Source organism: Platalea leucorodia (genome assembly GCF_965183815.1).
Source record: "Platalea leucorodia genome assembly, chromosome: 7".
Classification (NCBI taxonomy): domain Eukaryota; kingdom Metazoa; phylum Chordata; class Aves; order Pelecaniformes; family Threskiornithidae; genus Platalea; species Platalea leucorodia.
Window position 1 is genome coordinate 55,363,685 of NC_138829.1, and position 24,572 is coordinate 55,388,256.

The window sequence follows — 24,572 nt, forward strand, 5'->3', positions numbered from 1 at the left end:
TCTCCAGTAACAGCATAAAGAAGACCCAGCCTCCTCTCCCTGTGTCGAAGATTGATGACAGGCTGGAGCAGTACACACAGGCTATTGAGGTGGGCTGCTGTGTCGTCGTTCTGTCCCCATCCTCTAAGGAGCCCTCTTTGCTGGGCATTGCTCTCCCACCACGCCTCTTAGTCTCACCATCTGAGAGGTGAAAACTGAATCATCTCCCCTTAGATGGGAGCAGCCCTTTCTCCTGTCTCTATCTCCCTTCACAGCATAAAGTAGGTTTCTGTAGCAAGCTGCCCCATCCTTGTTTCCTCACGTTCCTTGCTTAAAGGGTGGGAGCATCTGGCAGGAACTAGCAAGACCCTACAAGTCTCCTTTTATACACCCTTATCCCTGAGGACCTCCAATTACAGGGTGGGGGGAAAAAAAGCACGCTCTGCCTGACAGTGATATTTCTCCATTTATTTTCCAGACATCCACAAAGGCTCCAAAACCTGTCCGACAGCCGTCTCTCGACCTTCCCACCACGAGCATGACTGTAGCCAGCACAAAAAGCCTCTGGGAGACTGGAGAGGTTGCAGCTCAGTCTGCCATGAAGTCCTTGCCCTGTAAGGTATGGCATTCGGAGGACTTTCCTTGCTTGTGCAGGGGAGGAGGGTCTGGCCTTCTGGCACAACTTGCATTACACTTGCGTTAGCCTGTTGGTATGGCTCACCGGTGGTGCCCACCAGCTCTAAAGGCATCTATATTAGAGATGCAATTTCCTTTGTCAGCATACAAGGCCTTGTACCTCAGAGCTTTCCTTCATCTGTGCTAGGGTCCTTGGTGGTACAGCTAGGAAAGCCTCTGTGATGCTGGTTGAGGCTCTGCTTTGAAATGGGAATAAATTCAGCTGGTGTGGAAAATGTGTATGTCTTCTGCAGGGGCTAGGAGTGAGCTCCAGTTGTTGAGCACAAAGTTGGATCTAGTACCAAGATAAATCTTGTAAAATTGGAAAATGCAGAGAGTATTATGTATTGCGCTCAATTTCACTTTCTAGTCATTGTGAGTGAGGCTGATTCTGTAACACATGGGTTGCAAATCTGTGTTTACATGAGCAAAATTCCTTCCACACAAAAAGCGCCTTGATGTTAGCATGTCTTAAATAGTTAACAAACTTAAGAAAATAAACATCTTGGATCTCTGATCCAGACTCTTGTTGAAGAGAATGAGAGAGGAAAACATAGGATATACTGGGAATAGGAAGAAGTTTTCACGGTCATGGGTTTTAGCTGCAGCTGTCATAGGTCAGATGATGTGATATTATAAATAAAAAAGGAGGTCAGATGTGTGGGTTTGAAAGGGACGTGAACAAAGTCATGTTCAGCAGCGTTAGCAGTGAAGGGTAACGAGAACATCATCTTCTCAGGATATTGTGGCTGGAGACATCGTGAGTAAAAGAAGCCTTTGGGAACAGAAGGGCAATCCCAAACCCGAGACCAACATCAAGGTGAGTTACTATCTGTGTGAGTATGAAAGCACTTGCTTTGCTGTGAAAAAGAGCTCTTAGCTGGGTTGGAAGTATTGAGAAGGTGGTGATGTTCCGTAAGGACAAGGGCTGCCTGTATCTATCAATGCAATTGCACACCTAACAGCTCTTCCTAACAGTGAGCTGCTATTGCTTCAGCCCTAGTAAAAATGGGGGCAAAAATCATTTTATAAGCAGTAATACTGAAGGGTGCCTTGAATTATGTGTTGTTCTCAGGCCATGGGTTGGGAGCCCCAGCCTACTAGGCTAAAATTGAACTGCAAATGTGAGTTACTTTGCTCTTGTTATGCTTTTTAATCTTGAGAGTAAAGAAAACATGCAAAATTACGTGGAACTTAACCTAAGACAGTATCAACACTTGGGGTTTTGTGCCTACTGGTGTATTTGTGTTAATACCTATTAAAATGTAGCAAGCAGCTGCTGCTTGAACTGTCCAGGCTGGGAGAGGAAGATCAAAGTATCTTGTCTGTTCCCGCATTGGTAGGGCTGTCAGTATGTGGTAAATGAAACTGGCTCTTGCCATGGGTGAAACCAACCCTGGCTTGGGGGGCTGGGGCTCTTAGATGAGCTCTTCCTTGTAATGCCTGGCGTTGCATCTTCCCTTTCCTATTACACATCTATGCTTGCTCTGTTACCTTATGCTTATAGAAGTGGTGGTCAGTCTGCACAAAGAGTTTACGTGGAAGGGGCAAGAAGGGAGTACAGAGCAGGCTGTCTCCAAGCCCTCTGGGATTACAGACAACCGTATCACGTGCTCCTCTGGCTTCAGTTTGATCTTGACTTCCTATTTGAGGGAGAAAAATGCTGACTTTGGCTCTTTCTTTCTCTCCTGTTCAGTCCACTCCTTCTGGCAAAAAGTATAAATTTGTTGCAACAGGCCATGGCCAATACAAGAAGGTGTTGATAGATGATGCTGCAGAGCAATAGCGTGCCTGGAGAACTCATTAACCAGGTAGGTGGGGTATGACCTTGCACTGTGTAGCAAACGCCTGGCGCTGTTCTGGCGGGACGCTGGGGTTATTTCTGCCAGCTACACTTTGGGTGAGTTGGAAGGTACTGTATGGTAACAGCTGGAGCCTTGCTTCTGTGCAAATGTCTGACTTTCTGAGCTGGAAGGGTACACAGTGGGGGTTTGTTTTGGTCTTTGACTTTCTGATACTGCTAGGAAGCTGGATACCTGTGTTAGTTTAATCTGCAGAATAGGTCCCTTAGCTACTGCTGTTTGGGTGAAGATGCGCTTGCCTTTGCTAGTTCAAAGGAACAGTCTATCTGCTGTTTTTTCTTATGCTCTCTTATGTTATAAGGAGAAGTAGATAGCTGGAGGTGATTCTGGCTGAGCATGGGGGCTGATGTACTCCCGACATTCAGATGCTCCTGGGGTCTAATTTCCTGATTTACTGAATTAATCAGGGGAAAAACTTTTAATGATTTCAGTAACCTCTTGAACCAGTCTAAGAGGGTTGTAGTGGGGAGGACATGAACATCTGCTATGCTGGGTGGACCAACAGAGCAGAAAGGACCGTCCTCTGACGTGTAGCAAAGGGGAAGGCAGAGCTGGGTTGCTGTCTGTGCCCTCTTGAAATGGTCTTTGGATCTCATGCTCATGTTGTGTTCATGTTAATAGATATCCTGGTGTTATCTTGAGTGGATGATAGTAGAGGGTTGTGGCAATAAGGAGGAATGGTGTAGAGGGAGGCAATAACTGGTTGGATCCGACTGGGCAGCATCTGGCACTGTGAGAGGAGAGGAAGTTGTTGGGGGTGAAAACAAGCTCATTCTCTTTTTTTCCTACTATAAAAAGAAGCTTTATTTCATAGCCAAGCTTATAAATAGCTCTGTCTGCTACAAAACACCTTTTGTTTCTGAATTCTTCTGGGGGCTGTGTTCCTTTTTTTTTTTTTTTTTTTTTCCCCTCAAGGAGCTGGCTTCCGAGTGCAGCATATTGTTTTGTTTGGGTGGTCTTCTTCCTTTTGTGGTGCCCATTTAGAAGAGAAGCTCTCTTGAATGCCACTTTGAGATGGGCAGCAGTACAAATTCAAGCCTGCCCAAAGCTATGTTTTCAGATGTAAAGAAGGAGGAGCCCATGGGACCTGTATCCTGAACTTGCTTCTCTGCCTGTGGCTTTCAGAAACCTATTTTAAGGTCTCCTCTTTGATCAGTCCTCTTCCTTTTCCTGAAGTCTGTTTTGATGCACCAGGTGGGATACTACTGAGCTTCAATTCTTTATAGCAAACAGGTTTTGCTAGGCTGTCAGGAGGTTTTGTTTGTCCTACCTGAGCTTCTGCAAGCAGCTCAAAGGGGAAAGTGCCCTCAGCTCTGATCTTTTTCCAGCATCCTTTCTTGAAAGGCCAATGTCTGTCACGGGATGTCCTCTAGGATCCACCCAGTACTCCAAACAACCACTGCACAGCACTGTTGCCCTATGGGCTCATTCACAAGGAAAGTTTTTTTGACTGTGAATAGCAAAATGACTGTGACAGCTTGGAGGATCTTGGCTTGTTTCTGTTCTTGGGTTTTTAGCTGGCTGTTTTATGTGCTGAGAGGTCCCTGCTCCCCAGCTCCTCTCCACCCCCCTGAGCTATGTTCATCCTTTTTTCCTACTGCCGGATCCCTTCATGGTTGCCTTTTTGCTCCCAAACTGTTCTGGCTCACCCCTGTGTCACTCGCTCAATACCACCTTATCAGCTTTCTAGTTACCTGAGCACAGGTACAGTTTTTCCTCCTCCCCTCCCTTCCTGAGCTGCAGGACCGTGGAGCAAGAGGTTTTCTGTAAGTGGCAATTTGGGCTCTTACCAACTGCCTGAGGCTGTTTGACATTGAAAAACAACGAAACTCTGTGTCCAGCGGCATTCCCCTTCCCTCGCTCAGCACGGTGGCTCAAGCTGGGACATGCTGCAATGGCTGCCAATGCAGAACCGCTGGCGGAAATCTTCTCTTGCCTCCAGGCATCTGTTCTCTCTTCTGAAATGCTCTTGTGCCAGGGTCTGTCTCTGCAGGACTCACCATGCCTGCTGTATGCCTCTGTCCTTCACTCTTGGGGCAGAAGGGTTAAACCATGCAGCCAGACCTGCCTTCCTCTGCTTCCCTCTACAGGCATTGCTCTCCCCACCGTCAATTCTCCATCTTCCACGCCTGTGCAGTGGGGCTGGGTTGTGGATGCAGCCTGGTAGGAAGCCCAGCAGATGCAAGACACAAGCCTTTCCTCATTGCCGTGTGTGAGAGTCACTGGTTTCTTCTGGGTGGTTGTCCTCACTGCGGGGCAAAGTGGATTAAAGCACAATCGCTTCTGAAACCATCTTCTCTGGCCAGATTCACTTAGTCTCCCAAGTGTAATCAATATTGGCTGTTCTGCTTCACACTAATGCTGTGGATCTTGTGAACACAGACTCTTGTGCATAGGCATCCAACTATCTGTGCTATAGTAAGATGCCATTTTAGTGCTGTGTGTTAAGGTCATCTTTATTTGCATTAGGCATTCTACATGTTTTAAACTGCACTCTTTCTGATTTTGTGTTGCTGCGTGGATCTTTATAGCCTTCCCTTGCAGCATGTTGAATTATCCTGCAAAGGCTTTCCTAGGATCCACTCGTGCATTTCCAACCTACCTCTTTTTAGCTTTTTCCTGGAAAACTGGGGGGTTGGAGAAACCCAAACTTTAGATACTTGGGTTATTCTTCCTTCTCATTTTTTTTTCCCTTGGAATAGGGAAGGGGTTGCAAAACAGATAAGACCAGCAAAGTGAAAACTTCAGTGATGGTTTGATTATAACTAAGCTCTTCTGATAGCATCATTGCAAAATTGGAAGACTTCAAAAAGGCAAAAGGGGCTCTTGGTTTTGTTTCTAAGTCTGTTTGCAGTTTGGCTTGGGGAAATTTTGGTCAGCTCCATATCCTCTGCACACGAAGAGAATGTAAAGAGCTGTGTATCGAGTTTCCTATTTGGACTAAACATAGCAATCCTATATTAGCTGTGTAGGAATATCCCACCATATGACAAAGTCCCCTGAGAAACAGAAATAGCTGATCTCCAGCTTTCATCCTCCGAAGCCTGGTGGTGATGGAGGTGCAAAGGGTGACTGTAATGCTGGAAAGCACAGTTGTCTCTGGATGGATGTGTTTTAAATACCCTTTTTTCAAGACATCAGACACTAGTAGATATGCAACTATTATGACGTTGCCTCTGAAAGTGAGACTGCATGTGGTTAGCAGGAACCTCCAGAACACAGCACCTTGTTAAATACACACAGTTAGATACCCACATGCCAAAGCAGGCTCTTGCTGGTTATCATGAAAACATTAACCCCCAGATGTACTTAAAGCACTGTAAAATACATAACAGAACTTGATTACTGCGACAAAGTTAGTCTTCTGTGCGCTATGATTTAGTAGGCTGACCTAGGAGGACATCAGATGATGATGTCCAGTCTTTTAGGCAAGGGAACTGCTATGTGAGTGCAGGATGGATATCTTATGCTGTCCCTTGTCTGTGCCTTGGGTGAAAGCATGAGTTTCCACCTTGTTTTCAGTGAACAGATGTGAGGTGCCCTCCACAGCACTTTCAGTGGAGAAGCTAGAGAGATGATGTATACCCTCTTTGAGTTCAATTTCTAAGAATCCCTAGAGGAGATGTGGAACAACCCAGATTCCTTCATGTTGTCTCATCTACCACTGCTTTTATTTCTAAGATTTCTCTTGGTCTTAAATGAACACAATAAAATAAGTTCAGATTCCATTATCCTCCTCTAAACTGAGCTTTTTCTACAGGCAATTTGTCCTCTTCATTGTGTGCCTCCCCCCCTCTTCCTCATATTACTGCATACAGTGCTTGTTGTTGGCTCTTTTTAAAACAAGTGCATGTTTGTTTTCCTGGCTCATGACCTGTGGATGTGGTATGTTATGCATTTAAGCTTATATACATATGGAGAGTAACCCTTAAATCCACAGCATGAGGCTGCTGGCTTGGAGGGGTTTTATTTCATTTTATTTTTTTCCTTACACTTGGCTCTGCTGGGCAGTAAACCTAGATATAGGTGCTCTCTTGGTTGGTGCCCTATAGGAACCTCCAGAGATGTGGGCCCGGTGGAGCAGCCTGGCTTCAGCTGACTGACCATCCTGATGCCGTTCTGTTAAAGCTCTTGGTGTGCTCCTCAGCCGCTTTGGGTCTAAACCGGCCCACCTCGAACACAGTGGTGATCTTTGTCATGGGTTTGGCAGCCAGCTCCTTCAGTTTCCGGGCATCAAAGCGTGGCTTATGTAGAAGGATGGGTAAGCGGCGGGGAAGAAAGAAGCTTCCTCCCTTCCGCAGCTTCTTCTCTTCTTCTTGCTGCTTCCTCTCTTTGTTGACTGTCATCTGGTATAAAATAGCATCCCACATTCTTGTGGCCCTTGATTTAAACAGCCTGTGGTCTTGACTGATGATTGCTTGAGAGCTGTCCTTCTCCTTGCTCCCTTCCTCCTGTCCCAGCTTTTCTGGCTCAGGCTCTGGGAAGCTGGGTGCTTCTGGCTGCACCATCAAGTGCTTCCTGAGGCGATGCCAGCCACCAGCATTGGTTCCAGGAGGTCTTGCTTCTTCTACTGATGGTAGTGCTGGCTCAGCTTTGAGGGGAGGGCTGGTGTTTGGTAAGCTGGGGGTCAAATGAGGTTGAATGACATGTTCTGCCTTGGTATCTGTGGAGGTGGCCCCCATACTGTCAGCTTGTGCTGGGGTTGCTGTCTCTGGGTGTGCTTGCCTCCCAGGAGTGCTGGGTGTTGATGGTTTTAGGATGTTGTCATCTTGCTTGGCTAATTCAGGAGCTCTTTCTGATCCAGGTATTTCTGTGTCACTTCCATGGGTTGTAGGCTTATTGGCGTGGGCATCGGATGTGCTGGGCTTGGGTGAAGCGGCATTGATGGACTCTTCAGTAGGAGCAGGCTTGGGCTCCTTAGGAGGCTCTGCCTCTGCAGCAGAAAGGAGGGGAGGCTCCAGTGTGAGAGCTGTGGCCTCGCTGTCATCAAGCGGGATGGGTATCTGCCCTGGAGACAGTTCAGAGCAACTTGTTTCAGCAGCTGGAGAAGGTAGCCTTTTGTCTTCATGGCTGATGGTTGCTTGGGTCTGATTTGATGTGGGTGTCTTAGCCCTGGGTGGCTTGACACTGTGGAAATAAGTGTGCACCTTGGTGACATAGGTAAGCTCGGGTGGCCTTTCTTTACTGGGTGTACTAGAAGGAGGAGGCTGGGGTAAAACAAATATGGAAGGGTCGCTTGGAGAGGGAAGGTGGGTGTCCATGCCTTCAGGCTGCTGTGGAGTCTCGGGAGCACCTGGCTTTTGTAGCATGGGCATGGCCGAGGAGGTCGTGAGCCTGAGGTGTTCGGCAATGCGCCTCTGCTCGGTGACCTTCAGTGTGAAAGGCTTGCTCTTTCGGAAAGGGGAGGGGACACGGTGGGTGATGGGCTTGACAGAGAGGTGGGTGGGGAGGCTGGCGGAGGGGTGTGCTGCAGTTTTGGGGATCTCTGCTGGGGGAGCGCTTTCATTGTTCTCTAAGTCGGGGCTGGCCTCGTTCACGGGTGAGAGGCTGGACCGAAAGGACTTGGCTTGCTCTGAAGCTAGGATGGTGTTTTTCTTGGCTGCCTTCTTCAGCAGCTTCTGGAGCCGCAAGTTGTCCTTCCCAGGCTTTGGTAGGGTGGGAGGGGGAGAAAGGTGGTGGTGGATAGGAGCAGGCTGGATGGAGGATGATACTGTTATCAGCATTGTCATCTCCTGGAAGAAAACACAAAGCTTAGAGCTGGCATGGGCTTAGCCCTGGGCTAAACTCTGAAGTATTCATACATAAGGCCTCCTCTTCCTCTCTCCAAAAGCTATGAGTATGGAGTCAGTATTGTGGGAGAAGAGCGTCAGTCTTGGTTTCCTTAGTCTCCCAAGGTAGCCTCAGCCAGTCTTGAGGGTGGTGTGGCAGGGCAAGAGATGTACTAGGGGGAAGCTGTACTGTCAAACCTGGAGGCCTCCTGCTCCTGGTGTTAGTGCAAAATCCAGTCAGAGCTTCTTGGGACCCCAGATGTTTGTGTCTTGGCAAGTCCTAACAGGATTTGGAAGGAAATGTCAAGAGAAACAGAGCAGGTCTGAAATTTTGAAGCTTTGAAACATTCTCCAGAGGCACAAATCAGGAATGTTTCATGGCTTTCCAAATTCCAGTTATTAATACTCTGATACAATGTTATGTACAACAGAACAGCCATAAACTACATATGTCATTTGAGTCAAAGTCAACACTGGCCTTGATTGATTTCAGATGGCAGAAAGACATCCCCATGAAATGCAGGACTTAAAAGCTGCGTTCATCTGATGAGAAAGTGCTTTGCCACAACACTAACTCTGACTGGTGTTTCTTTGTTGTGTCAAGCACAGCAGCAACCTTCTCTTTCTGCACTTGCTTTAAGATAAAACCTAGTTTTCTCTTTCCCTTGGGGAGCATTGCCACTGTCCTCCCTGTATCACCCATTCTTCAATGAAACAGAAATGGGTTGTGGTCTGAGTTGGATCTTATCCCCAATGGCAATTGCAGCTGGACCCGCTTTGGCCAACACTGTGCGTCCCCTGGGGGGACACATGACTGCTTTTTCCGCTCTCTGTTGCTAACTCACTACCATCTCCTTTCTGGCGAGCACCAGTCAGATTTCCTGCAGTCAAGCTAAGGGTCTGTGTTGGGGATAGAAAGATAAAACTAGTGTCAGTTCTCCTCTTTCTCTTCCTGAGCAAGGCTGGGGAACACCAAGCACCCAGCCTCTGACCTGCCATGACTCTGCCCCCAAAAAGAAATCTGACTCTGCCCTGGTTCTCACTCAGCACAGAGTTGCTGAGTTTTGCTATGAAATGAGGCATAAATCACTGAGCCCCTTAGTCCCTGGTGCTGGATGCAACTGAGCATCCTGAAATGAGGAAGAGGAGGTGGGGTAATATCAGGGTTCCCCAGAGGGGCTATTGCATGTGCTCTGCTCAGTTCCTGGTGGCTCCCAACCCGCTCTGGTTCATGTGGGTGTGTAGTGTGATACCTACTGTGTGAGAAAATTATCCCGAATAAAACTCTCAAAAGTGCAGAACAGCTATTTGTGCTTGAGTGCCCAGTGTTATCTTTGGGCTTGCAGTGCTGCTGTCAGCACTGGGCTGGGAAGCTGATCTGTACTGAGCAAGCAGGTGGTGTATCTGCCAAAACTGGTTGTGGATGAGGGAAAGAAGGATGACTATTATTTTTAAAAAAAAAAAAAAAAAAAAAGGCAGCAGCAAATGAAAGCACTGAAGAGGTGGCACGTGGGCCACAGAGCCTTCATGGTCCAGCTCTCACCACAGTGGACAAGCTGTCCTCCAGACCAGAGGCTGTGGTGGGCAGGATCTGGGCAGTGTCTAGCAAGTGGTACACTGCTACCAACTGATGCATTTATTTTGGCTGCAGGCATGAGAAACCTTACACTGTTTTGGCGAGGGGCTTGGAGGGGATTTGTGCCAGCTGGGAGTGACAACTGTTGGGCATTCCCAGTGGCTTATCAGCTTCATGCCTTAGGCACAAGGCTGGGATTAGGACTTGCTCTGTTGCAAGAGCTACTCTTGGAAACAAGTCTGCATCGGCCCAAAAAAAGGCTGAGCGCCCACTCCATCATATACCTGCTCTCTTCCCCAGCCCTGTGGATATTCTAGATTCTTCTGGGTCAGAAAGCCAAAATGCCTCAGTTGGAGAGGTGCATACTTGCTCTTGTGTAACACTATTCCGGTTCTGTTTGTATAGGAATTGGTAATTGCTTGGGTGATTTTTATCTGCTGCAAGGTGAGCTAGTACATGCATCTGATGTTAGGATTGATTGTGGAATGATTTCATCTGCTCCTGTTTAATGTGGTCCCGTGGACAGGCTGTACTACAAGATGAGCCGTGGTCTAGCAGCACTGGTAAGCCAGAATTATAAGGCTGACCTGCTTCAGGTTTGTTGTGTTGGGAATACTAAAGAGGCAGGGCAGTGAACTTCCCAACTACTGATCAGCTCTTTGAGTGTTCCCATTGTCCTACAGACTGCTGTGCCTCAGAAAAATGCAGCTTCCCAGATGGGTTCAGGATCTTGCCTGCGATTTGCTGCAAACTGCCAGATGCTACTGACAAGGGCATGGGGGTTCTTGGAGTGAGACGTTTAGATATAATCTACATGTACCAGGAAAACTTTCCCTCTGTTCCCAATCTTAGAGGCTGCTTTATGCCCTATAACATCAAGATTTGTGGTCTCTTACAATAGTCTGTGCTCTTAAAAATCTATTTTGCTACTATATCATCATCCCATCTGACTTGAAACCTGGTGTGCTGTGGGTCTTGGAGACCTTGTGGGTGGTATCTTCCACAGTCTGTGACTGTGCCAGGGTCTGTGTGTTTGACTAGTGAGGCAGAGAGATGCAAAAGGAAATCAGCTCTTAACTTATTTGCCTTCCCTGTCATGCTTGGCTTTGTTTGATGAGTCTCCTTCAGAGCTTTGTGTGCTCAGGAGAAATGCTGCAACAAGCAAGATTTGTGACTGTCTTCCCCCTTGCTGCATAATGAAGCAAAAGCAAAGGGATAGACTTGCTTTATTGCCAGTGGAGAGGCCAGAGCTGAAAACCTAGGGACAACAGGGAAATACTGCCTGAGAAACTTGGGTGGGTTTGTGATAAGCTGTAAGGAAATTGAGCTAGAAGCTGAGTCAAGAGGATTTCAAAGGGTTAAGTTTCCCTGCTGCTGAGTGCCTGTGAGTGGAGGGGAGGTCACCCACTCTTGGACCCCAACTGTTCTCCTGGACTCTGCTTCATCTGCAATCAACCCCAAACTGGGAATGGTGGGGAGAGTGCCGGCGTGGAGGAGTCATTTATCATGCAATGGAAAAGTCATCTGCACACTGAAGTCCCTCGGCTGCACCAGCTGTCACATGCGGAGCCAATCGAGAGCTGCAGGAACCTGATACTGCTGCAGATGGTCCCAAGCAGAGAACTGCGGATGCCGGGGGCTGTAGGAACACACTGTCTGCTTTAGTGGTTTCCTTGGGCTTGAAAGAAACCTGCTAATCTCCTCCTTGGGAGGAGATGGCTGGGCAGGAGCACGTCCTTCCCTCTGCCTGGGCAGTCGTGACCTCTGCTGGGCGTGCAGCCCTCGGCATCTGCTCTGCCATGGGCATGTAGCATGGCTGGCTGTCCTGCAGCGCTGAAGCTTTATGGACTGATTCACTGGGCTTTGTGGAAATGGGTGGGAGAAAACCACCTGTAATTGCTAGACAAGATGCTGCCCTGGTATAGCCCAGGGTATCGCTTGTGGCAGGCCAAACGGTATGCATAAACTTGTTTTCTTGTCTTGCAGCTGAGCTTGGTCCTGACTCGATGCAACCCTCAATGCCACTATTTCCTCTGCTCCGCAGAAGATAATTGAAGGATGTTTCTCCTCTCCTGCCTGATGTCAGTCTGCTTCGGTACAGCCTGGCTCCACTCGGGGTGTAAGCAATACCCCATGCTGCCTCCAGTTGGATGAAAGGAACTCGACCAGCTGGCAAAACCCATCCCTGTTTTAACCTTCTATGTGACTCTGGCTTCTTTTTTTTTTTTCTTTTTTTTAATCTGTCTCTGCTATGGAGATGGGAGGCTGCGGCTCTGCTCCCTCTCTCCCTCTCTTCTTAAGTGTTGGAAGAGAGGGATCTGCTGCCCTGCCAAGCTGGTAGGGCTTTTGCTACATGATGAAGAATTTCTACTTTTGTGGGTCTTGGTGGCTGGGTGGTGGGAGAGAGGGAGCTCAACAGAAACCTGGTAAAAGAATCAATGTTTGAAAGGAGGGCAATGGGCAGATCCTGAGTGTGAGGAGATTGCAAGGACCACTTGTCACCCTGTTGGTGCCAGCTGTGGATAGTCTTCCCCTGTTTACAATGCAGCCCCTGTCCCTCTACAATATCTGCTTTGAGGGACTTCTGTCTACTTGGTGTACATCAAATCATATTTAACTTAATCCTGTTTTTTTCTTAAGTTCCCAGATCATCCTTTAATCACAGTTATGTACCAATGACAAAATGTTCCTACCACTTTTCTGTCTTGACAGTGGCAATAGCAGCTTTGTTTCAAATAGCTGCTGTCTTCCTCTCCCTGTCTAACATGGGTTGAAGGTCTCCTTTCCCAGGCGAGGAGTGCTGATCACTGGCATTATCTCCCTTTGGGAAAGAGACTTGTGTGTTCTCTAACCTGTGGGCTCCAGTGCCAGTGGTTGAAACACTTCTGAATGTCAGAGGTGATGGGCATGTTGATAACCTGCCTGCTACACTCCTGGAGGTGGACAGGATATCTGGGAAACGGCTGCTTCTCTTATGCTGGAAGCTGCCTTGGTGAAAAGGCATCCTAATGAGTTGTTTGAGGAGGTCAGGTCTTGCTGTGAACATGGGGAAACTGAGCCCCTAAAGAGTGGCACTCTGGCCTTGGACCTGAGATCTGTAAATCAGCTACCAGGGCTGTTTCTGAGCTCTCCCACGTCTTCATACTTCATGGTGTTAGCATGTCCCCCATCCCTTCTTTAAAGTCTTATTTCTGCCCTCCTCCTATGTCAACATAATTTTGCAACTTGTTTCTGCTCTCCTGGAGGGAGGGCAGCTTTTCTCTCTCCCTGCATCAGTTTGCTTTCTGCTTAAATTTACTGTGTCCTGGGTTATTTTTTGTAAGCATTTAATAAAATTTAATAAAATTTGAGGAAGATGTTGTAACAATGGCAGCTCTGATGATTTTGTTGATGTAGGAGTTCCTGCAGCAAAGCTGTTCTCCAAGACCTTGCAGCTCCCTGCTTGAGTGGAAAGTAGAGGAGAAGAAACATAGGCTGAGTTACAAGAAGAAAAGGAGCTTGATGTGTGCAGGAAAGGGGCTTTCCATGTGCCTGCCCCATTTAGGAGATCCTTGTCAATCTTGCTGCATTGTTATTGGGGGTAACTGACTGTAAAATGGGAATGAGCGGTGTTTGGGTGAGAGATGGAGCAGCATGCAGAAAACTTCCTAGGGAGTGATCAGTGAGGAGAAGCAGAGAGCTTAGCTCACCAACTAATAGACCTGAGCAGTGCCACAGGCTTCAACCAAAATCACTGGCAATGTCAGCTATAAAAAATAATCCTCCATAGCCTGCTTATACATTTGAGATGAGGTCAATATAGCTGCCTGTACAGGAACCCAGCACTCTAATGAGCTGACTACCATATCTGGAGCCATCTAATGAAAAAATCATTTTATGGAGGTGATCTTCCAAGTAATAACATTTCTATGGTGTAGAGACAGCAAATAGTTTGTGCTGTCCTTATCTATGCTTTCCTAAAGTGTTAGGAACAGGAAAGGTTTTCAGATATCACTTCTTGCTGTCATCTTTTTGCTCACTGGTGTCCTCATCCCTGCTATCCTCTGCTTTGGCTCCTCCTGGAGGCAGGAATTCAAGGAGTCTGTGTTGCTCAGAGAGCACTGGGGAGCATGGACACCATCTGGCTCCATCTTCCTTCAGCCCTTTGTCTGCCATGCTGGGATTTTCAAGTGAGGCCAGAGCAGTAGCAATGGGGTGCATGGAGATGTCCTGGCATGAGGTGAAAGCAGTGCCACTGTGCCCTTGCATGCGTGCAAACTGGCTGCACAGATTTGTTTCAACTCTGTTTTGCAGTTAGCTGCTGGAAAGGATGGCCAGAAACTTCTGTTACTATTCCTGTGCTCTGCCAGCTTGGAGAGTGCAGAAAAGGCCCCAAAGGCTGCTTGTGTGAGATTCCCTCTCTAATGAGGGTTAATTTGCAGGACATATTTTCCCCATTTAAAGTCCATGTGGACCTAGATGTGGTTTCAACAGAAACAACTGCCATAATTCAGGTTCTGGCTGCAGCGCAGAAGTGAGCAGGTTGCATGGAAGCTCTCTGGGGAGACCAGAGCACTCTAGTGGTGGTGAGGAACCAGGACAAGTCCTGGCTTGGAGCAGATGTATGTAGCTCTTTGAGGTACTTATATCTGCCAGGGGAAATTTTTCCGCACTTAACTTTGCAATGTGCTGTTTCTCCTCCCAAAGTAATATGGTGCCCATGTGGTGGTGGGGAGTGACAGTGGGGTTACCAGAATGGTGAAAGACCCTCCCAAAAAAGGGATGCTGCAGCCCAGGTGCTCTGGGTATGTATCTTGGGCAATGCCAAGAGGGAATGAAGGCTCATTTCTCCCCTCAGCAGCAAGCACAGAGTGTTGTAGCTGGTTTCGTTGCTCACTTCAGACAAAAACATGGCATCTGTGAAGCGCTTCTGCTCATCTCTTGCTAAAATGAAAAGCTTCTGCAGGTGAATTTGCTGTGGAGAAACCACTGTGCACGGTGGTGAAGTTATGCTGCAACCTTTGCAAAGCTAGCCTGCTTCTAGCTCTCCTGTGCATCTCTGCATGTTGCTGGGACCTCCAGTCTCCTAGGGATGAGAAGCGTGCTCCTGGGGACTCATACTGCTCATTTGAGTAAATGAGAGCAGGCTGTGCTTCTCTATAGTAGTTACTGGTCTGATCTTATTCAGTAGCTGACTGCTCTCTGTCTTTATAACATTCGTTTTTCACAATATCAAACTCATATTTTTGTAGCATTGGCATCTCTGAGACTCATTATAAGACCTTAACTTTATCTTCTCCTGGGACTGTTTGTTGTACTTTAAGTGTAACAAGGACAAACTGAGGCATTCAGAGTGTCTTGCTGCAGGGCTGGTGGAGAAAAGCAATGCTTTCCTGGTCCCTGCATCTCTTGGTTGTCTGTGTTCCCTGTGCTGGCATTCTATCCCAAATTATGATCCCCTCAGCCGGTTAACGGTGCCCAAAGAGAGGGACTTGAACCCCGATGTGGGCTCTCAGTGCTTTGATCTTGAGGCATGCCTCAAGGTGTTGCTTCTCTCCAATTTCTTCTTTCCCTGTCCTGTATGTTTAGATTATGCAGAAGGGGAATGTCCTTTTATACAGCATCCACTCTTAAATGAATCTCTGGGGGCTATAGTAATACTGAAATGGGCTGCTTGTCTTTCCGTTGCAGGCTTCAGGGCTGCTTTTTTTCGAACAAGCTTTAACAGATGATTCTACACAAGTGTATGCGAGATGGGATTGAAAAACATGGCCCACAACCATTGCAATGCCTATTTCCTGCAGGCCATAAAACAGCATTATTTAAACTTGGGGAAAACTTAGCTGATGGAAAACTCAAGTCTGTTTTGAATGTTGTGTCTTTATATAGCACTTGTTCTGCCTCGAGACTGGGGGCTAGACTTCATCTCGTTCTCTTTCCAGGTATAAAATAATTATAGTCTCATTTTTATGACCATCCTTATGTACATGAACTGGCCAATTAACAGATCTGCTCAACCTTTGCTTGCAGCTCTGCACTGGGCCTCCAGTGAGGTGGTGGACATGAGGGTCTAAAGTTTCCAAATGACTTTCTGCCTTGAAATGTGTCTGCAGTTTCTGCTCTTTGAAGGAAAGGTCAGACTCAGAAACACCTGGGCCTGAACATCAGAGCTTCCCCTCCTGCCACCACCACCTTAGGGAAGGAAAATAAACAAGCTCAAAGAGCGGGGTGGCTATAAATAATGAGGTGGCAGCTGATATGCTACTGAACGAGGCTCTGAGGTTGGTCTGTTGGTAACTCTTCCCAGCTCAACACACTTTTACTAACGCTGCATGATATATATATATATATATTTTAAAGCAGATAAAGAATGGATCTGACAGTGACAAGAAGTGCAATTGGAGCTAGCATTTGCTTCAGAAATGATGGACCTGTTACAAGGATCCTGATAATGATAATGAGACAGACCACAAGTGATTTCCCTGTGATTTTGCATTGGGTCCCCTGAGGGTTTTGACTGCAGTGGAACAATTTGATTCAGATCATAAATTTCAGAAAGGTGCTTAATCTCTTCACAATAACTCTAAGTAATAGTGGTTTAGCAATGCTGAAGACATGCACTTTTCATCCTTCAAATAAATAGAAGAAAGTGTCATGGGCTTGGGGCTTTTCAGGGTGATGGGAAGAATAGGGGGGGAGGTTGAAGCAAAGTAAGGGGAAAATATAATTGGAATTTATATGAGCAAGCTTTTTAGAGCATGAAAGCAGTAAGGTGTTTGGTTGGCTACGTAGTCCTTCCCTGAGGTTGCAGAGAGGCTGTGGGTGGCTGCTGTGAGCACCTTGGCTGGTCTCCTGCCTTGCTCACCTCCTCTGGGGACAGCCTAAAACAGCAGCTCCAGGCACTGGTCCTGGCTCCCATCCTGCTGCTCAGGCTTCGTCCTCACTGTCTGCCTCATCCATTTAGGTGTGAATAGCCTGAGGATGAGCCCCTGGCTATGTCTTGAGTTGTCCAGCCTGATCCCTTATCTTCAGAGAGACATCTAGCCTAGATCTAGGGTGTCCAAGGAAGATCTCCCGAATCCCACAGGGATTGCGTCTTAGATGTCTAAAGCAGATGGAGCAAGCACATCTCCCAAAGCAAACAGCTCAGTGATGGAGCAACAGTCTACCACAAAAATCAGGAATCAATATTAACTGAAGAAAGATGAAATTCAGTACTTACTGATGTGTAATTTTTTTCCATCTGCAATCACTTGCATGTTGGGTGCATCATGTTACTTGGTTTGGTTTACAAAATCAACAGGTCATCGTTCCTTTGAGATCATTTTGGGTGCTGTTCTCTTGCAATTTTTAGAGCCCTGTAGGTAAGTTCAAAACATCAGATGGAAAAGAGTATTTACAGTAGCCAACAAGTACAAGAGGATTCTCAAAAATAAATAAAGTGACTCCTTTTTGAAAGCATGAAAAGTTCCATCAACTAAAATTAGCATGAAGAAGGGCTATCGAGTAACACCATTGCATGCTCCCAGCTTTGGCCCTGCGAAGTTTGGCATCTAAAGTACTGGAGAGGTGAAGGGCAGATGATGGTGATGTTGCCAGGACAGATATTCTAGCAGAGTAGCTCCAGGCAATGAAACCAGTTGGAGGCTTTTCAAGTTGCCAGTCAGATTTACTGTTTTGCAAAAGTCAGGGTTGCAAAATGCAAATTTGGAGGTGTGCTTTGATTGCTACCATCCCCAGAGAGGAAGAGTGCAAATTCTGGCTCCGTCTCTGCTTGTTGCTGGTGAGGGATGTGCTGTATGCAGAGTGTGCAAGCGCAGAAAATGCTGCGCTGGGAGCAGAGGGGGTTTGGAGTTGATTGGTTTGGTGAATTTTGGTTGGGGGTTTGTGTGCAGTTTGACTGGAAGATCGGGGCTGAAACTGCTAAAGTGAGCTGGTAAGGATAGAACCAATACCCACCTTTGCCCTGGCCAAATGTATGAGCTGCCCAAATGCCATGCAGTTATTTACTGCCTCTTGGCCCCTGGGCATTTCATTCCCTTTTGCAGCTGTCATCCCAGTTTGGGCTTTGCTTTTTCACAGCCTTTCAGGAGCCTTTTAGTGTGGGTGCCAAGGCAGCTGGTAGGTTAAACGTGCTCACAGGGAGATGGAGGTATGCAAGAGCAGTTTCTCTGGAGGTCTCCAAAGCAGCTTTACACCTAGGTTAAGCTTGGTCTGTTCCATCTGGCTTTTGGGATGCTGATGAGCTACACCAGAAAGCCAACTCTGAAGAGAAATTCTTGCTTCTCCTCCAGTACCACCTTGCTAAGCCTTGTTGCTCATTGACCCTGTGCGGTAATGTATCTCTGATCTTTGAGTCACACTCTCATGGATCAAGATAGCAAAGCATTTCCCACATCCATCAGAGTTGTGGCCTGCCTGATGAGGCCAGTTCTCATGGAAAGGATGCAGATGCATCTTTGGGTTGGTGTCAGAGGTGAGCTCTCCATTTGTTTTCTCCCTTTCTGTCTCCCTGATGACTGACGAGATCACGCTTGGCTCTGCAGGACACTTGCAGAAGTGCTCCTTAGAGCAGTGCTTGGGGGGTAGGTGCTCAATCCTTCAGGCAAATACCCTAACGCAATTAATTCCTCTTTGGCTGATGACTTTAACAACTCAAAACTTCCATTGTCTTTTAGGAGCGCTAGTGACTTTGTGTGTCTCTAACACTGAAAATGTTGCTGGGAAAAAAACCAGACAATAACAACCAGAGCCAACCCAACTGGAAACTTAGGAAAAAAGCCATTATGAATAAGAAAATTTCAACAGAATTTAAAAATGCCCAAGGACACATTGTACCCTGCTCTGCCACTGTCACCACTGAAACCACACCAGCCTAATGAGTGTATTTGCAGCATGCACTGTATGAATGACGCACAAGGCTTGCTTATGTTCGCATCTGATGCTGAAGTAGATTTTCAGATCCCTGCCTATTTCTTATGCAAATGCCTCGAGTTTCTGCCCTTACAGGCTAAGAGGGGATAAGATGGGGGCAGATTCTCCTACTGAATGAATTTCACAGAAAGGATGACACACTAGAGTCCTCCACGGAGGTGTTGATTGACTCCCTCCCTCCAGAGGCAAGGAGGAGAAAAACAGTATCAGGAAGGTGGATGGAGGCATACACAGGTAATTTGATAATAAGGTAATTAGGTAATTTGGTAATTAGGTAATAAGAGAAAGCTTGCTTGTTGCCCTTTATTCTCCTTTTTATGCCCCTGAACCTCTGAGATGTCATGGAGCCCCATCAGGAGAAGGTGTTGGCACTCTGACGTTCCTCAGCCACCCTCCAGGATTCAGGTAGGTGAACCCACAACCTGGTGAATACTTGCTCTCCCCTGTATCTGAGCAGCTGCTGCAAGAGGTGCATGGCAATCACTGCACCAGGTCTCTCCTAGCTGGAGGAGGGAGAGACAAGCTGAGGATCGAGATCCCAAGCCCAAATGCCAAGCATGGGTATTAGAGGAGCCAGGGAGGAAGCCTGGTCTTTGCTTGGCCCATTTGAGTTGTGTTTCAGGTTCCTCAGGATCCTGTCATTGCCAGTAAAATGGCAGCACTCTGCTGATACCTAAACAGAGGAGCTGATTTTAAAGTTTAAGGCTATTCCGATCTCTGCTTGACCGGCTGCATAAAACAAGTCATTGGATTTTACCCAGGAACAGAAAGTAATTAATTACATATATATATATTCTGTCCTTTCTCTGAGCGTACTTAGGCACTATCTGATCTGCCTTTTTATTGGCAGCTGCTTAAATTAAATTGGAAAGAGTGTTTTTGTGAATGTAGGGCACCTACTCTAACCTTGAACTGCTGATTAAACCCCACGGCAGAAACCCTTTCTCTGCAGTGGGATAAAGAGAAGAAAGTTGAGGGGGAAACTGGATAAGAATTTAGTTTTCCTTCCGAAATGGCTTTTGTGATTCCCGTTTCCCGCCTGCCCTAAATCATGGTAAAAGGTTTATAATTGAAAGTGTCACAAAATAGAAAAACACGTCCCCACCCTTCCCCAGTGAGCTTAATCAACATGTTTTCATGGATAACTTCAAGTGTTTCAGTGCTGATGTCTGCAGAAGTGGACAAACACACCAAAACCAGAATAGCTGTATCATGTGAAAAAAAAATCAAAAGATGTTGCTTTGAAAGCATTGAAATAAGACTTCGGGGGGGGGGGGCGGGGGAGAAGAAACATTCAGACTGTGAATGATGGAACAACTCAAGTAAAACACATTTTCCTGGCAAACAATTTCACTTTGGATAACTTAACCATTTTTGGATGAAAGAAGGTGTAAGCCGAAGTTGCTTGAAGCTGTAGGTGCAGAGTCATGGGCAAGTTTGGGTGAGGAAGGACCTCAGGAGGTCCTCTGGCCCAACTTGTGTGCCAAAGCAGGATCTGCTTCGGTATTAGATCAGTTTGCTCAGTGTTGGTCAGTAGTTGGTGAATAAGGGATAGGCATTGTTTCTTTTCAGGAGTTAGATCTCTCCTGGGTTGTGAAAGAGCACCTGTTTTATGGGAAGGATGTGGCTGATTTTATTTATAAACTCTGTAGTCTTTAATGAACATGAAGCTGCAGGTAGGATTTCAGACTTCCAGGGCTGTAGAGGTTTTTAGATGCACTTTTTCCGTGCTTTTTCAGCTTGCTGGCTGGGCACCATCCAGCCCTAGGAGGCAGTGATCCATAGAAATGCTGCCCACTGACTGGTGTGCAATGAGCCTGGGGGCTGAGGGTACGAAAAAAAAAAGAAGACAAGCATTTGGCCAAAGTGCCCCCATATTTACACAATTTGTAAAATTATTGGGGCTGATGTGTGAACATTGTACTTAAAGGCATTTCCCACCGAGTGCACTGGCTGCTGCAATAGGTCAGCCAACAGCCAGAAAAGATGAGAAGGGCTGATTACAGCTCCCCTGCAAGTGGCCCTGCTATGCTATATATTCCTGTGACCCATCTCAAATAACTGGGTGCTCCTACCTACTGAACAGAAATGCAATATTGGGGTAGGTTACCTAGTGGAAACTTCTCTAGATCTCTGCCCCAGCCTCTAGTTCCTATTCAAGGAGGAACACTGGTTTGCTGTATCCTCTCCCAGGTGGAGATGCTGTCACTGTAAAAGCATGCCAGGCTCTGGCTTGAGGTCAGCAGGCAGAGGGACTTTAGGCAGTTTGAGAGCCTGGTTCGTGTCTGTGACCTGCATGCATGCTCTCTTTGGCCTTGGTGCTGTCTTCTAACCTGAGAGTTGGTGAGAGGGGCTTCTCGAAAGACAGGTGCTCGCTGCACCCTTGCCTAACAAAATCTGATAGCTTTTGGAAGAAATGCGGCCACAGCTGGGATCATATCTCTCTCGTCTGGTCCATGCAATCAGTAGAGAGCATGAGGTAGTTGGTGGTGGTTTGCTTGCTCTCAAGGCTGGCGTGGCTGCGCTGCAGCAGCTCAAAGGCAAGTCCAAGCACATCTTGCTACTGATGCAGGGAGAAGAGATGATATCAAGACAGCACGAAATATATATCCTAGAGCAGTAAAGAGAGACAAAGCTAATGATGAAAATGTCGCAGACTGTGAATGAAACTGGTGTTCAATGGCATCAAGAGGTGAAATAAGGACTAGATGTAGGGTATGTATGAAAAGCACAGGGTATGCACCTAAGGCGTGAAACAAATATCTGGGAGGATTATAGTTATGTGCAAAAGCGCATAGAGAGACCCACAAAGGAAAGAAAGGGCAAACATAAAATGAGCTGTGGGGAATGAGCCTTGATTGTGAACCAGACGATAGCAGAGCAAACGGAGGATGTGTGCATCAGATAACCCCTCTTCCAGAGGGACGGAGCAGATCCCCTCGGTCCTGTGTGAAGAGGGAACCAAATCACGCTGGGACTGGAGACTAGATGCATGACATGGACATGAGCACTCTAACGGAGGCAGCCCGTAGGATGCACAGATATCCTTTGGGACAGTACTAAGCAGATGGGCCATACTCACAGGCAGTGGTGGTGGGGAAGATGGAGCATGGACATGATGCATAATGTAAAGACATTGTCTGGAGTAGTTGCCCAACGTATCCAGATCAGGAACTGAGCTCAGCACAGATGCTTGTGTACAGGAACTAAGGGGATGCTGAAGGGAGCAACATTTGCATCTCATCTATTTGAAAATAGAGCTGCAGAAGGTAGAAACATCTGGTTACCTGTCCCTCCCGTAGCCTGCATCAACATCACGTTTGTCAAGATGCTTAGAGGGGAATTTGAGTGATGTGGAGCACTTCCCTGTCGCTGGTGCACAAGCAGCACCGCTCCAGCAGAAGCTGTGCCCACATTGCTCCTCCCAACTGACTGGCAGCAAATGGGCCAGACAAGACCACGGGAGCATTCAGCCTGGCATCTGCTGAGAACTGCTGTGGTGTAAGCCCAGGCTTCACACGCACTTGTACACGCATGTTTCCTTTTTAACTGATTGAGCCAATCCTTGGTGTAGGAGACCCAAGTTGCGATGCCCCGTCAGCAGCAGGGACAGTCTATAACTGGCAGGCAGGCGAAGGAGGCTGGTAAATACCATTGCCAAACTGGATCCATGGCAAACATAAAAGGAGAAACAGCTGGGGGACTCCCCTCCCGCACATCCCCGCTCTGCTGCCAGTTTGGGCAAATACAGTATTTCTTGGAGACGTGCCCAGCTGGTGCAGTGCCCGAGGAAAATGAGCCAGTGGAAGTCAGCAAAAATGCTTGATGGCACCGAAATTGCAGCGTGAAGGCTGGCTTGCTGTGTTAGTGCTTTCGGTGGAGCTGGGGTGGGGGAGCGGAGGCCATTATACCTGGTCTGGCCGCATGTCCCCATAGAGGTGCCACTCTCCTTGGCAGCATGAGGTGCCCACCCTGGCTTCCCCACCCGGCAAACTCCTCCCGGCTGAAGCCAGAATGCTGAAGATGGATGCACTGTCCCCCTCCCACCCGACGAGTTACAAAAGCATTGGCTCGAGCTGGGTTGCGGAAGGGAGGCAAGGCGATAAGCTGTCAGACAGCCGGAGAATACAAGCTGCAGAGGGGATTTTGGCTCATGCATGTTACCTGGTGAATGGGAGGCTGCAGCGCTGTGCTCCTGCTCCACGGCTTTAAAAGCTTGTTTCTACATCCTCGGTTGGGGACCCTTTCCTGCAAGTGGCAGGAATCGATCTGTGACCTGGGCCAAAAATATCGCCTGCCCTGCAGCTCCTAAAGGTTTTCTCTGCTCCTACAGGCTGGGAGAAAGGGGGTGCTGGAGCTGCCAGGCACACTGGAGGGCATGCTCTGCACTGCCGGGGAGCCCTGCCAAGGGAAGAGGGGCGGGAGGGAGGGGATGGGGAGCTGAAGCCTGCAAGGTTTAGTGAAATGGAAACCACAAGCCAGAGGGTTGTCCGAGGCACTGGAATCCTCTGCCGGCATAGCCATGCAACTGCGGAGGGTGGTCAGGTGGCAAAACCCCTCTGGGCACCTAGAGGATCCTAGATGGGATCCAGCCACCTGGGGTTTGCCCTTTCTAAGATGTCCTTACTTAATGCTTTTGTATCATGCTAAGAAGGGCTCTGAGTCTGGCTTGAGGTCAGACAAGCTCTCTTGCTTTTTGTTCCAGGTCTCCTCAAGCTCTGACGCGTGGCAGAGCCCTGGTAGTCTTAGCGAGAGGTGGGTGTATGCCACGCACCACCCACACACAAACACACACGCAACGTGTGCTATGTGCTTCTGACTTCTCGCATGCCCTGTGACCACTCGTTTCAAAGAGCGTTGGACGGCAGAAGGTCCCCAAGCCCTCCACAGGCTCTAACCCTGCAGCGCAACCCAAGCCATTCACAGGGAGAGGGGGAGCAGGGAAGAGCTCCTGCCTGGCCGGGAGAGTAGAGGCTGCTGCTGTGTGTTGAGACTGCAAGAGCCAGGGTGCCACAACCAGGTTTTAAGCAGCAGCCATGCACCATGGAGCTGTGGGGGCCCCACAATTGATTTCCAAGGTGCCTTTGCCTTAGATACCCCTCTTTAAGCTCTGCCTGCCTGGTGGGGTTGTAAATATAGAAACATAAGCCCTGGAGGTTTTTTTTTTTTTTTTTTGCTCCAAACATGTCCCTCCCATCTTAGCATCATCTGTGCAATTCCTCCAGCTGCTCCTATACATGGCATGACCTTTTTTCCCCCCTTCCCTTGCTCCCCCCTCCTCCCTGCCCCATCCCTGCTCCCTTCCCTGCCCAGCGCAGGGGGTCGGGGGCCAATCGGCTCCTCCAGACGATCAAATGTCACTATAAGTTGAGAGCTGCATCACTTTGGGACGCTCGCAGATCCCAGCCTGCCCGTCCCCTTCAGCAGGGAGCTCGGCACTTCTCTCCGCTCCTCCCAGGTAAGCCGGAGCCCTGGTGAGGGATGCTGCCAGGGGCGGTAAAAACCACAGAGGGGCTGAGCCTTGATTTGAATGGAGAAGCATCAGGGGAGGGTTGAGGTCCACAGGATCCTAAGGAAAAGGCACTTTTCCTTCCTGGCTTTTGTTGGGCATCGCAGGAGGCTTGTGTCTCTCGCAGAGATTTGGGTGCTCTGAACTCTCGAGCACCAGTGGTGGGAGAAAAGACCCTTCCAAAACCAAGGCCCCAGGGCTGGGAATGAAGTGGTGTTTCTTAGGGCATTTGGGAAAACTCGATCCAGCAGCAGGAGGGAAGTGCTGACCTTCCCTCCCCTGTCACCCGG

At 47.9% G+C, this 24,572-nt stretch overlaps 2 protein-coding genes across 3 annotated transcripts in view; one reads left to right on the plus strand and one right to left on the minus strand.

Annotated features, from left to right (window-relative positions):
* The window catches only part of LSP1 (lymphocyte specific protein 1), a 51,160-nt gene extending 37,983 nt beyond the window's left edge, over nt 1–13,177 (plus strand). For both annotated transcript variants that reach the window (XM_082318291.1, XM_082318292.1), the window contains exons 7-11: nt 8–89; nt 458–598; nt 1,394–1,474; nt 2,351–2,465; nt 11,847–13,177. In XM_082318291.1, the coding sequence (XP_082174417.1) occupies nt 8–89; nt 458–598; nt 1,394–1,474; nt 2,351–2,440 (394 nt within the window). In that variant the 3' untranslated portion in view covers nt 2,441–2,465; nt 11,847–13,177. The remainder of the gene's footprint in view (nt 1–7; nt 90–457; nt 599–1,393; nt 1,475–2,350; nt 2,466–11,846) is intronic.
* On the minus strand, nt 6,166–17,198 carry PRR33 (proline rich 33). Its single transcript, XM_082318290.1, has 2 exons — nt 17,062–17,198; nt 6,166–8,248 (listed from the first exon to the last, which is right to left on the minus strand). Exons 1-2 carry the CDS (start codon nt 17,080–17,082, stop codon nt 6,608–6,610), a joined length of 1,662 nt encoding a protein of 553 aa, XP_082174416.1. The 5' UTR covers nt 17,083–17,198; the 3' UTR covers nt 6,166–6,607.
* Between the last annotated feature and the right edge of the window lie 7,374 nt (nt 17,199–24,572).